Source organism: Salmo trutta, chromosome 3 (genome assembly GCF_901001165.1).
Source record: "Salmo trutta chromosome 3, fSalTru1.1, whole genome shotgun sequence".
Lineage (NCBI taxonomy): Eukaryota > Metazoa > Chordata > Actinopteri > Salmoniformes > Salmonidae > Salmo > Salmo trutta.
Window position 1 is genome coordinate 17,610,418 of NC_042959.1, and position 16,971 is coordinate 17,627,388.

The 16,971-nt window shown below is 42.0% G+C and overlaps 1 protein-coding gene across 4 annotated transcripts in view; it reads left to right on the forward strand.

Annotated features, from left to right (window-relative positions):
• The window catches only part of atp8a1 (ATPase phospholipid transporting 8A1), a 193,810-nt gene that overhangs the window by 102,652 nt on the left and 74,187 nt on the right, over window positions 1-16,971 (forward strand). For all 4 annotated transcript variants that reach the window (XM_029725480.1, XM_029725499.1, XM_029725489.1 and 1 more), the window contains one exon: window positions 4,406-4,478. In XM_029725480.1, coding sequence (XP_029581340.1) covers window positions 4,406-4,478 — 73 coding nt within the window. The remainder of the gene's footprint in view (window positions 1-4,405; window positions 4,479-16,971) is intronic.

The following is a 16,971-nucleotide window of genomic DNA, read 5'->3' on the forward strand; positions in this document are numbered from 1 at the left end:
TCCTGGTGGGCCTGGTGGGTCGGGTCGGCCAGGTGGGTCGGGTGCTGCTTCCATTGTTTTTATTTCGTTATTAGAGGCGGTGCACTCTCTGAAAATGCTGAAACAACCAACCCAAATGGTTGATGAGGTGTAGACCATTGGTTAATAAAGAAAGCCTGTATTAGTCACAGTCATTCATTGGGAGTATAATTTGGCCAGACACAGATTGTGGGTCTTGATATGTATATGGCGGTGCCTAGAGTGTACAACATGGAAAGATGAGGTGAGCCTCTTTGGAGAAGAAGGAAATGAAACTCCAGCCTGCCTGCTGCCCTTCTTCAATCTCTAGACCATCTGTGGTATGAGCATTACAGACACATTCCTTACTGTCTCTGTGGGAAACCATACAATTTGGCACTCTTTCATGGTCCTTAGAGCCAGATGAGAGCAATTGTCCTGTAACATTGTCAGTTGCAGCCAAGAAATTCTGGACCCATTCAGCATCAAGTGAAATCCATTACATCCCGAGAAACTGGTAACACACATCGGCCATTTTGGGTATTGACCCATCTGTTGCTTCTTGGTGACAAAAACAGAATGTGCTGTAACAGAGCTGTTATTGAGTTAGTAAGGAGGCCAAAGATAGTGTGTACAACCAGTGCTCTTGTTCCTATAGTGACAGGATGGATCACTGCTGGGCTGTAGAAGGTAATCAATAAAAGACCATCCTTCACGATCAGCTTTAGCCTCAGAAATCACATCAAGCCGATGGACTCGGACGGCGGTGATGCCGTTGCTTTGTCAGTCTAGGCAAAGGGCTTAGTTTTCTGTTCACTGCCTCAGTGCTCCATGCCTATATACGGTGCATTAAAGTATTCAGACCCCTTGACTTTTTCCACATTTTGTTACGTTACAGCCTTATTCTAAAATGGATTAAATAGTTTTTTCCCCTTATCAGTCTGCACACAATACCCCATAATAACAAAGCCAAAACAGGTTTTAGAAATTTTAGGTAATTTATCAAATAAAAAAAAATCATATCACATTTACAGTATTCAGACCATTTACTCAGTACTTTGTTGAAGCTACAAGCTTGGCACACCTGTATTTGAGGAGTTTCTCCCATTCTTCTCTGCAGATCCTCTTAAGCTCTATGGGGAGCATAGCTACACAGCTATTTTCAGGTCTCTCCAGAGATGTTTGATCGGGTTCAAGTCCGTGGCGCTGAAAAACATCCCCACAGCATGATGCTGCCACCATGCTTCACCGTAGGGATGGTTCCAGGTTTCCTCCAGATGTGATGCTTGGCATTCAGGCCAAAGAGTTTAATCTTGGTTTCATCAGACCAGAGAATCTAGTTTCTCATGATCTGAGAGTCCTTTAGGTGCCTCTTGGCAACTACAAGCGAGCTGTCATGTGCCTTTTACTGAGGATTGGCTTCCGTCTGGCCAATCTACTATAAATGCCTGATTTGGTGGAGAGCTGCAGAGATGGTTGTCCTTCTGGAAGGTTCTCCCATCTCTACAGAGGAACTCTGGCGCTCTGTCAGAGTGACCATCGGGTTCTTGGTCACCTGCCTGACCAAGGCCCTTCTCCTCCGATTGCTTGGCCGGGCGGCCAGCTCTAGGAAGAGTCTTGGTGGTTCCAAACTTCTTCCATTTAAGAATGATGAAGGCCACTGTGTTCTTTCGGACCTTCAATGCTGCAGCAGTTTTTTTGGTACCCTTCCCCAGATCTGTGCCTCGACACAATCCTGTCTCGGAGCTCTACGGACAATTCCTTTGACCTCATGGCTTGGTTTTTGCTCTGATATGCACTGTCAACAGTGGGACCTTTATATAGACAGGCGTGTGTGTGTGTGTGTGTGCCTTTCAAAATCATGTCCATTCAATTGAATTGACCACAGGGGGACTCTAATCAAGTTGTAGAAATATGTCAAGGATAATCAGTGGAAACAGGATGCACCTGAGCTCAATTTCGAGTCTCATAGCAAAGGGTCTGTATTCTTATGTAAATAAGGTATTTCAGTTATATTTTAATACATTTACAAAAATGTCAACAGTTTTTGATTGGTCATGGGTTATTGTGTGTAGGTTGATGGGAAAACATTTATTTAATCAATTTTCGAATAAGGCTGTAATGTAACAAAATGTAGAAAATGTCAAGGGGTCTGAATACTTTCCGAAGTCACTGTAGGTGGTTAGATATAGCAGGGGTAGGCAACTAAATTCAGCTGCAGGAGTAGATGGTCGGGGAGGTGGGTGGAACAGAATTATAATAATTTGTACACTGCAAATTGACCACAACTAAGCCCAATAAGAGATTGTATTTGATAATAACAATGATTTCATACATTGAAACACGATCACGTCCCTTTTTCCTATTTGTGGGAATACTTGGTGAACAGATTTCCTAAAGCACACATTTTTTATCAACCCCTGGAGTAGGGCTGACACAACAATCAGTGTGGATTCTATTAAAACTACAATCTGCTGTCCTGGCCTAGGTGTGTGTGCTACTATAGGTCTTAGTTTATCAGCTACATGTGTTATAGTCATGTCTGTTTATAGGTAATTGTGTTTTAACTTGGTTAATAGATTTAGCTAGCAACAGCAAGCAAGCTACCTAAATTGCCATGAATATTTCATGCGTTTCGACCTGTCCCCAAATGAATATGGTTGGTTCAGGGTTTGTTTTGTTATTTCAACCTGCGTGTCCTGATCGCGTCTGGTGTGGATGGACAAAATCAACATGTGCGCGATGGCGCACGCGCCCGGTCTATTCAGCATGTAAATGAGAGGACCACATACTCAACACTACAATATTAGTCATAAAGCGAGGTGCGTGCTGCCCCTCCTGTGTCTCTCTGTATCCCTCCTTAGACAGGCAGGAGGAGAGAGAAACAGGAGAAATTGCTTTCTCCCTGCATGCCATATTTTAATACAGGCCTCTGAGTATGATAGATTCCCTCTACTCCACCACATCTATTCTCGGCGTAACACATCTGCCACAGCCCTGGTATAATTGCATTGCTCTCTCCCTTCTCCCCCGTTCCCAAAGCAACATTTGTTTGCGGTGAACTTCCAGGACTATTGCCGTTTGGCTCTTAAGAATCTTAACGATCCCTCCCCTGGGTTTAGGTAACTTATTATGGTGGCTAATGGCAACCACGGTACATTCCTATTAAGCCCGACCTGATCCATTTTCTCGTATTTATCACGTAATCATCAATCGATTTCTGCCGGAGGTAGTAAACCACTTTTCTGCCTAGACTCGATTCACCCAAGATTTGGTAGCGATGCTAAAAGGCTTCCCAACAAGACGTGTCACTTCTATGCTTTCAGGGTTTTACATCCAATTATATTGCACTCACAGCCAACACAGCCTACCTGCAATTAGATTTCTTGATTATGACCAGACCATATGTTGTTTTTTTGATAAGGGTAATAGATGGTCATCCTATTTGTTCTGGGGTGTTATTGAAAAAAATATATTTTGTCAATGTACAGGACCAGTTCCATTTTTCTTGGTCTTATCGTGTGAACGTCAGCAGAAAGCATCTAAAAACCTTTACTGAACCTTTTCAATCTTATGTACCGTATCCTTACTAGATGTCTGAGTGTATCTGTTGAAAATGCCAACAGCAAGTCCTGTTGTAACGGTGATTTGTAAAAGTGGAAAATAAGTCAATTGTCATACCCAAAATGGTCAATACCAACACAAAGTTGTTTTCTTGCGGTAGTGACTCTGTTTCTTAGTCACAAACTCCCGTATGCTTGTTAAATATTTAGTATTTTGCTTAGTATTTTTTCTGATGAAAGAAATACTTGTCAGGATTCATGTCTGGTTACAGTTTCTTCTCTGCCAATTTAACAATGCACCCGACTCTGTTGCATTGTGTTTCTATTGAGAGAAAACCAAAAGGTCATGTAGGGATTCTTGGAGATGGGTAGGGGAGGAGGGGGATGGGGGTAGCATGTGTGAGTGGGAGGCAAATGAATTAATGTTACCCAGAAGTTGAGAGTCACCAGGGACTCCAGGCTTGCGCAACTTAATAATCCACCCCCTCTCCCGTTTCCCCTGCATCTGGTGCATTATGGAGTCATTTCAGGCCAGCCCTGGCTGCTGGCTTTCAAAGTTTTTTTTGTTGTTTTGTTTTTACTGTCAACATGGTACAGAATCCCTGTTGGCCAGCACTGTGTGAAGACTGTAACTGTATACACAAGCCCTCGGGACCAGATTCACATCTGTCTGCAATTGAAATAATTCCCAACACACACTTCATGCAGTCTCCAATTATATCATACTCTCTGGATAATTTTTTTAAATGACTAAACTTGATTAAAAAAAATGTTCTCTACTTATGCTCTTGTGTTGTCGGTGTAGTGTTAGTATTTTCACCAGTGTTCTTTTTTCTCTTTCACAGCCACAGTACACAGTCGTCTGAGGAGGCCGGATTTAATGACCCCAGCTTGCTGGAAAACCTCCAAAGTAATCACGTAAGTAACTCTAGGGTTCCCCGCCACTGCGCAGGAGGACGTTAGGAAAGATGTCAGGCGTGGGTCATGGCCATTAGGTGTGCAGGAGGACGTTAGGAAAGATGTCAGGCGTGGGTCATGGCCATTAGGTGTGCAGGAGGACATTAGGAGATATGTCAGGTGTGGGTCTTGGTCATTAGATGTGCAGGAGGACATTAGGAGATATGTCAAGTGTGGGTCTTGGCCATTAGGTGTGCAGGAGGACTTTAGGAGATATGTCAGGTGTGGGTCTTGGCCATTAGATGTGCAGGAAGACATTAGGAGATATGTCAGGTGTGGGTCTTGGTCATTAGGTGTGCAGGAGGACATTAGGAGATATGTCAGGTGTGGGTCTTGGTCATTAGGTGTGCAGGAGGACATTAGGATATATGTCAGGTGTGGGTCTTGGTCATTAGGTGTGCAGGAGGACATTAGGAGATATGTCAGGTGTGGGTCTTGGTCATTAGGTGTGCAGGAGGACATTAGGAGATATGTCAGGTGTGGGTCTTGGTCATTAGGTGTGCAGGAGGACATTAGGAGATATGTCAGGTGTGGGTCTTGGTCATTAGGTGTGCAGGAGGACATTAGGAGAGATGTCAGGTGTGGGTCTTGGTCATTAGGTGTGCATGAGGACGTTAGGAGAGATGTCAGGTGTGGGTCTTGGTCATTAGGTGTGCATGAGGACGTTAGGAGATATCAGGTGTGGGTCTTGGTCATTAGGTGTGCATGAGGACGTTAGGAGATATGTCAGGTGTGGGTCTTGGTCATTAGGTGTGCATGAGGACGTTAGGAGATATGTCAGGTGTGGGTCTTGGTCATTAGGTGTGCATGAGGACGTTAGGAGATATGTCAGGTGTGGGTCTTGGTCATTAGGTGTGCATGAGGACGTTAGGAGAGATGTCAGGCATGGGTCGTGAACATTAGGGACATGTATTAAAGCATTTTGCAATGGAAAAGGAAGCGTAAGCGGGTTTTTTTGTCCATCCATGTGGCTGTCGGTTTTCTTGCTCTTGGTGCCTAATGAACCCAACGCTGCTTTTGTGTTCTTTAGTGGGCCTCTCTGACTGGGTAGATATGTGTGTACATACCACATTGATAACCAGTACATAAGCATTTCATAAATGTTTCTGTCAAGTTATGTTATTCCAATTTAAATTCTACATTGTCATCATAGGAAAGCTTTGAGGAAAATTGGAAATTCAGTTTACTTCCTGAATGGACTGAATTGCCCCTAACCCTGTTCCTACTTATGAATGTGGTATGTACAGTATATACAGTACATCTTGAACACCTGCTCTTTCCATGACATAGACTGACCAGGTGAATCCAGGTGAAACCTATGATCCCTTATTGCTGTCACTTGTAAAATCCACTTCAATCAGTGTAGATGAAGGGGAGGAGACAGATTAAAACCTGTTTGGGCGCATGAACCGCTAGTGGGACACCTACGACAACATCCGGTGAAATTGCGGAAGTTCAAAATACAAAGATCGTGATATTAAACATTCATGAAAATACAAGTGTCATACATCATTTAAAAGCTTAACTTCTTGTTAATCCAACTGCGTTGTCAGATTTCAAAAAGGCTTTACGGCGAAAGCATGCCATGCGATTATCTTATTTTTCTACTGTATTATTGACTGTTTGTTTTACTCCATGTGTAACTCTGTGTTGTATGTGTCGAACTGCTTTGCTTTATCTTGGCCAGGTCGCAATTGTAAATGAGAACTTGTTCTCAACTTGCCTACCTGGTTAAATAAAGGTAAAATAAAAAAATCTGAGGACAGCACCCCACAACAAAATACTTTTTCAACCAGCACAGGCGTCACAAAATCACAAATGGCGATTAAATAAATCACTTACCTTTGAAGATCTTCCTCTGTTTGCAATCCCGAGGGTCCCAGCTACACAATGAATGGTTGTTTTGTTCGATAAAATCCTTCTTTATATCCCAAAAATGTCCATTTAGTTGGTGCGCTTGATTCAGTAATCCACTCGTTCAATATGCATACAAATTAATCCAAAAAGTTACCAGTAAAGTTCATCCAAACAAGTCAAACAATGTTTCTAATTAATCCTCAGGTACGCTAATATCTAAATAAACGATAATATTTAAGACGGAGAATAGTATGTTCAACATGGAAGATAAATAACGAAGTGCGCACACCTCATACACGTTCCAACAAGACTACATTTCTAATGAGAGACACTTTGTCCTTTTTCTAACTATTTGCTCATTTTTCAAAAAACAAGCCTGAAACCCTTTCTATATGCATATCCTAGCTTCTGGGCATGAGTAACAGGCAGTTTACTTTGGGCACATCAGTCATCCGAAATTCCGGACAAAAAGCAGTATGCTAATGAAGATAAAGAAGGATTTTTAAGCCTTGACCATTGAGACATGGGTTGTGTGAATGGGCAATGGCAAAATATTGAAGTGCCTTTTTGAATGGGGTATGTTAGTAGGTGCCAGGCACACCCGGTTTGAGTGTGTCAAGAACTGCAACGCTGCTGTGATTTTCACGCTCAACAGTTTCCCGTGTGTATGAAGAATGGTCCTCCACCCAAAGGATCTCCAGCCAACTTGACACAACTCTGGGAAGCATTGGATTCAACATGGGCCAGCATCCCTGTGGAATTCTTTCGACACCTTGTGGAGTCCATGCCCCGACTAGGACAAAAGGGGGTGCTACTCAATATTAGGAATCGATATACGTTCCTAATGTCTTGTACCCTCAGTTTATATGGAAGTAGTTTAGTGGCAATTTTGTTTGTTAAATATGGGTAAAAAAACCAGAATACTTTTGTTTTGTCTTTTAGATATAGACACTTGAAAACCAACTTCCTTTTGATAAAATGTTTTACTATCTGTTTTTCTATTTATGAATCTGTTATTCAATGCATTCTATGGGCTAATAGCAGAAAGGCCAAATTCGAAATTTCATCATCATTTGGTAATATTTATTTATTTTAAAGCTAAATGATCCTTGCTTGGTTTGACCATCTTAAAACAATTCCATATGTTAGCTTAGTAGAACATTAAGTGGTGTCTTGATGTGGTTTAAGCATTGTTATGGACTTTGAACATCAAATGTATTTTTTATATTTGAAAAAAGTGTGATTTCTGAGAGCAAAACCTGAAATGGTAACCTGGAAAAACAAAAGAGAAAATGGAATTTGGGAAAAACAAAATTGAATCAGGCAAAAAATAAAACTGATTTTATATGACCATAAATAAACTCAGCAAAAAAAGAAACGTCCCTTTGTCAGGACCCTGTCTTTCAAAGATAAATCGTAAAAATCCAATGCTTGTTCAATGAACCATAAACAATTAATGAACATGCACCTGTGGAACGGTTGTTAAGACACTAACGGCTTACAGACGGTAGGCAATTAAGGTCACAGTTATGACAACTTAAGACACTAAAGAGGCCTTTCTACTGACTCTGAAAAACACCAAAAGAAAGATGCCCAGGGGGCAGGTACAGGATGGCAACAACAACTGCCTGAGTTACACCAGGAACGCACAATCCCTCCATCAGCTCAGACTGTCCACATAAGGCTGAGAGAGGCTGGACTGAGGGCTTGTAAGGCAGGTCCTCACCAGACATCACTGGCAACATCGTCGCATATGCGCACAAACTTACCGTTGCTGGACCAGGCAGGATTGGCAAAAGTGCTCTTCACTGACGAGTCGCAGTTTTGTCTCACCAGGGGAAATGGTGGGATTCGCGTTTATCGTCGAAGGAATGAGCGTTACACCGAGGCCTGTACTCTGGAGCGGGATCGATTTTGGAGGTGAAGTGCCCGTCATGATCTGGGGCGGTGTGTCATAGCATCGTCGGACTGAGCTTGTTGTCATTGCCGGCAATCTCAATGCTGTGTGTTACAGGGAAGACATCCTCCTCCCTCATGTGTTACCCTTCCTGCAGGCTCATCATGACATGACCCTCCAGCATGACAATACCACCAGCCATACTGCTCGTTCTGTGCTGCAAGACAGGAATGTCAGTGTTCTGCCATGGCCAGCGACGAGCCCGGATCTCCAATCTCATTGAGCACGTCTGGGACCTGTTGGATCGGAGGTTGAGGGCTAGGGCCATTCCCCCCAGAAATGTCCGGGAACTTGCAGGTGCCTTGGTGGAAGAGTGGGGTATCATCTCACAGCAAAAACGGGCAAATCTGGTGCAGTCCATGAGGAAGAGATGCACTGCAGTACTTAATGCAGCTGGTGGCCACACCAGATACTGACTGTTACTTTTGATTTTGACCCCCCCCCCCCTTTGTTCACGGACACATTATTACATTTCTGTTAGTCACATGTCTGTGGAACTTGATCAGTTTATGTCTCAGTTGTTGAATCTCGTTGTGTCAATATTTGTATGAACACATGTTAAGTTAGCTTAAAATAAACGCAGTTGACAGTGAGAGGATGTTTCTTTTTTTGCTGAGTTTATCTAGTCCCATCTTACTCTGGTTGTCCCTTTGAAACATCCACATGTGGGGGTTGGGTGATTGACTGCTTGACTGTGGTCCTTTTGTCGCTGAGTTGGCAGAGCATGGCGATTTGGTTTTGAGTTAGATTCCCGCTGGGGCCACCCAAACAAAACATTTGACATGCTGGGCACTAAGTGGCTTGGATAAAAACATTTGCTATACAGCGTATATTATTTGTGGAATACATAGAGGCAGGTGGCCATATAGTATTATTTTCCACACTTTGTTCAAGTCTGTGTCATGCTATCGAACTTCAAAAAACTACGTAAATTAAATTTGCCTCAATCCTGCAAACACTGGATTCACTCAAAGGCAGCAACCACCTCCTGTAGCGTAGCTGTGTATCGCTCTGTCTGTGAGAAGCGAGATGGATAAAAAGCCATGATTGATTGGCTGGTTGAGTCATCGGGTCACCAGACGGCATAGGAGGCAGGATGTCACTTCTGATTATGTGGCTAGCTAGCACGGTGTCGCCCGGGGAGACTAAGTAATCCCGCTGTGATGTTTGCTGTGTTGTGACAGCACAAACTCCTCGGCACCGTTAATGAGTTTGTGGGTAGGATCCGTTTTAATGGCATATAGATATCTGTATTGTGTTGCCAACTCTGAGCCCTAATTACATACAAAGTGAACAAGCGCTGGTTCGTTGTTTGTAAATCACAATCCCCTGTAAGGATTTGTTGATGATAATGAAGTGGTCGCTGGCGGTATTACATTAATTAGGCCTAATTAATTAATTAACAGTATTTGTATGGGAGCTATTGGTGTTTCTTCTCTTTTGGAGATGTATATATTTGATAAGCTTGGATGGAAAACGTATATTTGTTGTTTTTCTTTTACCCCCTGTGGTATTTGAAGAGACCTTTTCATGTGTGGAGAGATTGTAGTTGTGATGCCACTCATGTAGAGAATGAAAGCTCTCTTCCATAAAGCACAGGAGTTGAACCTGCTTTGTAGAATTGGTGGTGCTGTCATTAATTTTATCAGCGTCCTCTTCCTTGTTCTTGAACACCTGAGTCAACCTGAACCAGAATATGGTGCCTTAGTTGTACTTCTACTAAAACAACTTTATTTGTCCAACTAATACTAGAGGTCGACCGATTATGATTTTTTTCAGTGCCGATACCGATTTATTGGAGGACCCCAAAAAAAGCCGATACCGGCTTATACATACATACATACACTTCAACTGTGAGAGACAGAATCTAAAACTAAAATCCAGAAAATCCCATTGTATGATTTTTAAGTAATTAATTTGCATTTTATTGCATGACATAAGTATTTGATCACCTACCAACCAGTAAGAATTCCGTCTCTCACAGACATGGTTAGTTTTTCTTTAAGAAGCCCTCCTGTTCTCCACTCATTACCTGTATTAACTGCACCTGTTTGAACTCGTTACCTCTATAAAAGACACCTGTCCACACACTCAATCAAACAGACTCCAACCTCTCCACAATGGCCAAGACCAGAGAGCTGAGAAAGGACATCAGGGATAAAATTGTAGACCTGCACAAGGCTGGGATGGGCTACAGGACAATAGGCAAGCAGCTTGGTGAGAAGGCAACAACTGTTGGCGCAATTATTAGAAAATGGAAGAAGTTCAAGATGACGGTCAATCACCCTCGGTCTGGGGCTCCATGCAAGATCTCACCTCGTGGGGCATCAATGATCATGAGGAAGGTGAGGGATCAGCCCAGAACTACACGGCAGGACCTGGTCAATGACCTGAAAAGAGCTGGGACCACAGTCTCAAAGAAAACCATTAGTAACACACTACGCCGTCATGGATTAAAATCCTGCAGCGCACGCAAGGTCCCCCTGCTCAAGCCTGCGCATGTCCAGGCCTGTCTGAAGTTTGCCAATGACCATCTGGATGATCCAGAGGAGGAATGGGAGAAGGTCATGTGGTCTGATGAGACAAAAATAGAGCTTTTTGGTCTAAACTCCACTCGCCATGTTTGGAGGAAGAAGGATGAGTACAACCCCAAGAACACCATCCCAACCGTGAAGCATGGAGATGGAAACATCATTCTTTGGGGATGATTTTCTGCAAAGGGGACAGGACGACTGCATCGTATTGAGGGGAGGATGGATGGGGCCATGTATCGCGAGATCTTGGCCAACAACCTCCTTCCCTCAGTAAGAGCATTGAAGATGGGTCGTGGCTGGGTCTTCCAGCATGACAACGACCCGAAACACACAGCCAGGGCAACTAAGGAGTGGCTCCGTAAGAAGCATCTCAAGGTCCTGGTGTGGCCCAGCCAGTCTCCAGACCTGAACCCAATAGAAAATCTTTGGAGGGAGCTGAAAGTCCGTATTGCCCAGCGACAGCCCCGAAACCTGAAGGATCTGGAGAAGGTCTGTATGGAGGAGTGGGCCAAAATCCCTGCTGTAGTGTGTGTAAACCTGGTCAAGAACTACAGGAAACGGATGATCTCTGTAATTGCAAACACAGGTTTCTTTACCAAATATTAAGTTATGCTTTTCTGATGTATCAAATACTTATGTCATGCAATATAATGCAAATGAATGACTTAAAAATCATACAATGTGATTTCTGGATTTTTGTTTTAGATTCTGTCTCTCACCGTTGAAGTGTACCTATGATAAAAAATTACAGACCTCTACATGCTTTGTAAGTAGGAAACACTGCCGATTTTGCAGGTTATCAAATACTTGTTCTCCCCACTGTGTGTGTGTATGTATTTTTTATTTTTTTTGTAATAATGACAATTACAACAATACTGAATGAACACTTATTTTAACTTAATATAATACATCAATAAAATCAATTTAGTCTCAAATAAATAAGGAAACATGTTCAATTTGGTTTAAATAATGCAAAAACAAAGTGTTGGAGAAGAAAGTAAAAGTGTCATGTGCCATGTAAAAAAGCTTTAAGTTCTTTGCTCAGAACATGAGAACATATGAAAGCTGGTGGTTCCTTTTAACATGAGTCTTCAATATTCCCAGGTAAGAAGTTTTACGTTGTAGTTATTATAGGACTATTTCTCTCTATACCTTTGACTATTGGATGTTCTAATAGGTACTTTAGTATTGCCTAATCTCGGGAGTTGAAGTCATAAACAGCGCAATGCTTGAAGCATGCTTGCTGGCAAACGCAGTAAAGTGCTGTTTGAATGAATGCTTACGAGCCTGCTACTGCCTACCACCGCTCAGTCTGAGTGCTCTATGAAATCATAGACTTAATTATAATATAATAACGCACAGAAATATGAGCCTTAGTTTCCGGATTCGACCATATTAATGACCTATCATTTCGAAAACAAAACATTTATTCTTTCAGTGAAATACGGAACCGTTCTGTATTTTATCTAACGGGTGGCATCCATAAGTCTAAATATTGATGTTATATTGCACAACCTTCAATGTTATGTCATAATTACGTAAAACTCTGGCAAATTAGTTCGCAACGAGCCAGGTGGCCCAAACTGTTGCATATACCCTGACTCTGCGTGCAATGAACGCAAGAGAAGTAACACAATTTCCCTAATTTAATATTGCCTGCTAACATGAATTTCTTTTAACTAAATATGCAGGTTTAAAAATATATACTTGTGTATTGATTTTAAGAAAGGCGTTGATGTTTATGGTTAGGTACACATTGGTGCAACGACGGTGCTTTTTTTCGAATGCGCTTGATAAATCACCCGTTTGGCGAAGTAGGCTGTGATTCAATGATAAATTAACAGGCACTGCATCGAATATATGCAACGCAGGACAAGCTAGATAAACTAGTAATATCATCAACCATGTGTAGTTAACTAGTGATTATGTTAAGATTGATTGTTTTTTTATAAGATACGTTTAATGCTAGCTAGCACCTTACCTTGGCTCCTTGCTGCACTCGCATAACAGGTAGTCAGCCTGCCACGCAGTCTCCTCGTGGAGTGCAATGTAATCGGCCATGATCGGTGTCCAAAAATGCAGATTACCGATTGTTATGAAAACGTGAAATCGACCGTTCCGATTAATCGGTCGACCTCTAATACATCGGAAATGTATCTTCTGCTCTGCTGTTAACACGACCATATTCGAGAGAGCACAGGGCCAGCCACAGTACTGCACCCCTTGAGGTCGTTTTGGGTTTAAGTACCTCAACATTAGTAGATTTTACCTGGGATCGTAAACCAGCAAACCTGTGCTAAAGCTGCTTAACCAACCGGCTGATAACCTTAACATAGCACCTCTTCCATGCAATATATTAAAACACTTCCTCCTTTGCCCGTCTGGTTTGGCTTACTATACTCGGAGGTCACATTGAGGTCACACGATGAATCCCAGCCACTGACAACAGTTTAACACAGCCCCCGGCTGTTTGTGGGAAACCCTGTGGATACAGCAGCAAGTGGCCGCAGGGGTACCTAAAAAAAAATAAACATCACCCTCTGGTGCTTTTCAAATTCTCGAGTCATTGGACATGTTCTCTGGCCGTGGAGTGGTCTGTATAGCTGTCCCAAATGGCACCCTATTCCCTATATTGGTGAGAGGGGGGTGGGGGGAATCGATATAGTTGTATATTATTTTTAACAATATATCGTGTAGTTTTGACTATCATTTTTGCGCTAGTTGGTTGTACCTGCACCAAAACTCCAGAATCTTTCCTTTATAGCTTGTTCTCCATCGGAGGAGGCAGAATCCCTTTACACGACTTCCTGCAAGTCCCGCTAAACTTCCAGCACCGGTCACATCCGAAGCAATGAGTCTGTCACTGGCACCATGACACAGATTAGGCTACTAAGGTGCCCACAGGGGGCCATGGGGCCGAGCCAGTAGTGTCGCGTCGGTCCTATTAGCTGTCACATCTAATCAGAACATTGGAGCTGTCTGTAGTGGCCTCTCTGTCCTCTTAGGTGACCATCACCCTGTTCTGCCATACGCACACACCTCTTCTGCAGCGATCCCTACCTGTCACCCAACCCGATTTAGCATTCTGCTGTGACAGGGAGCAGCCAAACAGCCACCTGGTCTGTAATAGTCTCTGTGTACTCTCATTTGGAAAAAGGCTTTTGATTTTTTTTTCTCCGGCTTTATTCTTTTATCGCTCCTCTGTTCCCCGCCTGGCGATATCTCTTCAAAGAGCTTGCGTCACAGACCCGAGGACAATAATGACAAAAGCAGCAGTAATCAAATGCGTAGTGGGTTTTTTTATAGTCAAATCCTTCTTTGAGTTTTTCATATGATAGAGAAGTTCTTGGTACAAATGAGGGGTAGCTGAAATACAAATTGTCAGAACAAGTACAGAAGTGGATGCTTTAATTTTTTATGATTTATATGTACAGTATTCAGAGAGCTGAAGCTGACACATCGTTTTTCTTCCTTTATGGTTTTCAAGTTTTTTCACATGCACAATTAACCTCATTCTATTGTTTTTCTATGGGGAACTAGATTTATGAGGGACCTGATTGCAGTTCCTATGGCTTCCACTAGATGTCAACAGTCTTTAGAAATTGGTTGATGTTTTTCCTTTGAGAAATTAAGAAGTAGCCCTTTCCTTTCTGAGTGTAGAGCCAAGTGGACTGTGTTGTTTGGGGTGCGCGACCTGAAACCCGCTTCACTTTCATTTTATCCGCTATTGAACACAGTATATTCCGTCTTAAATTTGATCGATTATTTACGTTTTAAAATACCTAAAGTTGGATTAGGAATGTTGTTTGGATCAAGTTTACAGGTAACTTATTAGGTACTTTGTAGTCATATTGGGCGAGTTGGAACCGGTGTATTTCTGAATCAAATGCGCCAAATAAATGGACATTTTGGGGATATAATGACAGAATTTATCGAACAAAAGGACCATTTGTGATGTTTAATGGACATATTGGAGTGCCAACAGAAGAAGATCTTCAAAGGTAAGGCATGAATTATATCGTTATTTCTGACTTTTGTGTAGCACCTGCCTGGTTGAAATCTGATTTTCATGTGTTGGTATGCTGGGCGCTGTCCTCAGATAATCGCATGGTTTGCTTTTGCCGTTAAGCCTTTTTAAAATATGACGCTACGGCTGGATTAACAAGAAGTTCATCTTTAAACCGATGTATAACACTTGTATGATTTATGAATTATTATGAGTATTTCTGTTTTTGAATTTGGCGCGCTGCAATTTCACTGGGTGTTGTCAAATCGATCCCGCTAACAGGATTGGCGCGCGAAGGGATCCATAAGAAGTTTTAACAGTGAAATGCTTAACTTACATAATCAATATCAAAATAGTATAACTAATATAAATATTTGTGTGTGTGTATATATACAGTACCAGTCAAAAGTTTGGACACACCAACTCATTCCAGGGTTTTTCTTTCTTTTCACTACGTTCTACATTGTAGAATAATAGTGAAGACATCAAAACTATGAAATAACACACAGAATCATGTAGTAAACAAAACAGGTGTTAAACAAATCAAAATCAATTTTATATTTGAGATTCTTCAAAGTACCCATCCTTTGCCTTAAAGACAGCTTTGCACACTTTTGCCATTCTCTCATCCAGCTTCATGAGGTAGTCACCTGGAATGCATTTCAATTAACAGGTGTGCCTTGTTAATCTGTGGAATTTCTTTCCTTCATGCATTTGAGCCAATCACTTGTGTTGTGACGAGGTAGGGGTGGTGTACAGAAGATAGCCCTATTTGGTAAAAAAAATGTCAATTTTATGGCAAAAACAGCTGAAATAAGCAAAGAGAAATGATAGTCCATCATTACTTTAAGACATTAAGGTCAGTCAATCTGGAACATTTCAACTTTGAATGTTTCTTCAAGTGCAATTGCAAAAACCATCAAGCGCTATGAGGAAACTGGTTCTCATGAGGACCGCCACAGGAAAGGAAGACCCAGTCTTACCTCTGAGGCAGAGGATAAGTTCATTAGAGTTACCAGCCTCAAAAAAAATTGCAACCCAAATAAATGCTTCAGAGTTAAAGTAACAGACACATCTCAACATCAACTGTTCAGAGGAGACTGCGTAAATCAGGGCTTCATGGTCAAATTGCTGAAAAGAAACTACTACCAAAGGACACCAATAATAAGAAGAGACTTGCTTGGGCCTAGAAACATGAGCAATGGACATTAGACCAGTAGAAATCTGTCCTTTGGTCTGAGTCCAAATTTGAGATTTTTGGTTCCAACCACCGTGTCTTTGTGAGACGCGGAGTAGGTGAACAGATGATCTCCATATGTGTCGTTCCCACCGTGAAGCATGGAGGAGGTGGTGTGGGGGTACTTTGCTGGTGACACTGTCAGTGATTTATTTAGAATTCAAGGCACACTTAACCAGCATGGCTACCACAGCATTCTGCAGCGGTACGCCATCCCATCTGGTTTGCGCTTAGTGGGACTATCATTTGTTTTTCAACAGAACAATGACCCAACACACCTCCAGGCTGTGTAAGGGCTATTTGACCAAGAAGGAGAGTGATGGAGTGCTGCATCAGATGACCTGGCCTCCACAGTCACTCAACCTCAACCCAATTGAGATAGTTTGGGATAAGTTGGACCGCAGAGTGAAGGAAAAGCAGCCAACAAATGCTCAGCATATTTGGCAACTCCTTCAAGACTGTTGGAAAAGTATTCCAGGTGAAGCTGGTTGAGAGAATGCCAAATGTGCAAAGCTGTCAAGGCAAAGGGTGGCTATGTTGAATCTGAAATAAAATATATTTTGATATTTTTTAAGACTTTTGCATACTACATGATTCTGTTTTCTTTCATTGTTTTTATGTCTTAGCTATAATTCTACAATGTAGAAATGAATGAGTAGGTGTGTCTGAACTTTTGACACACGTGTGTGCGCAGTGAATTCGGAAAGTATTCAAACCCCTTTTTCCACGTTTTGTTACTTTACAGCCTTATTATAAAATTGATTATCAATCTACACACAATACCCCATAATGACAAAGCGAAAAATATATATATTTTTCAAACGTATGAAAAATAAAAAACGATACCTTATTTACATAAGTAT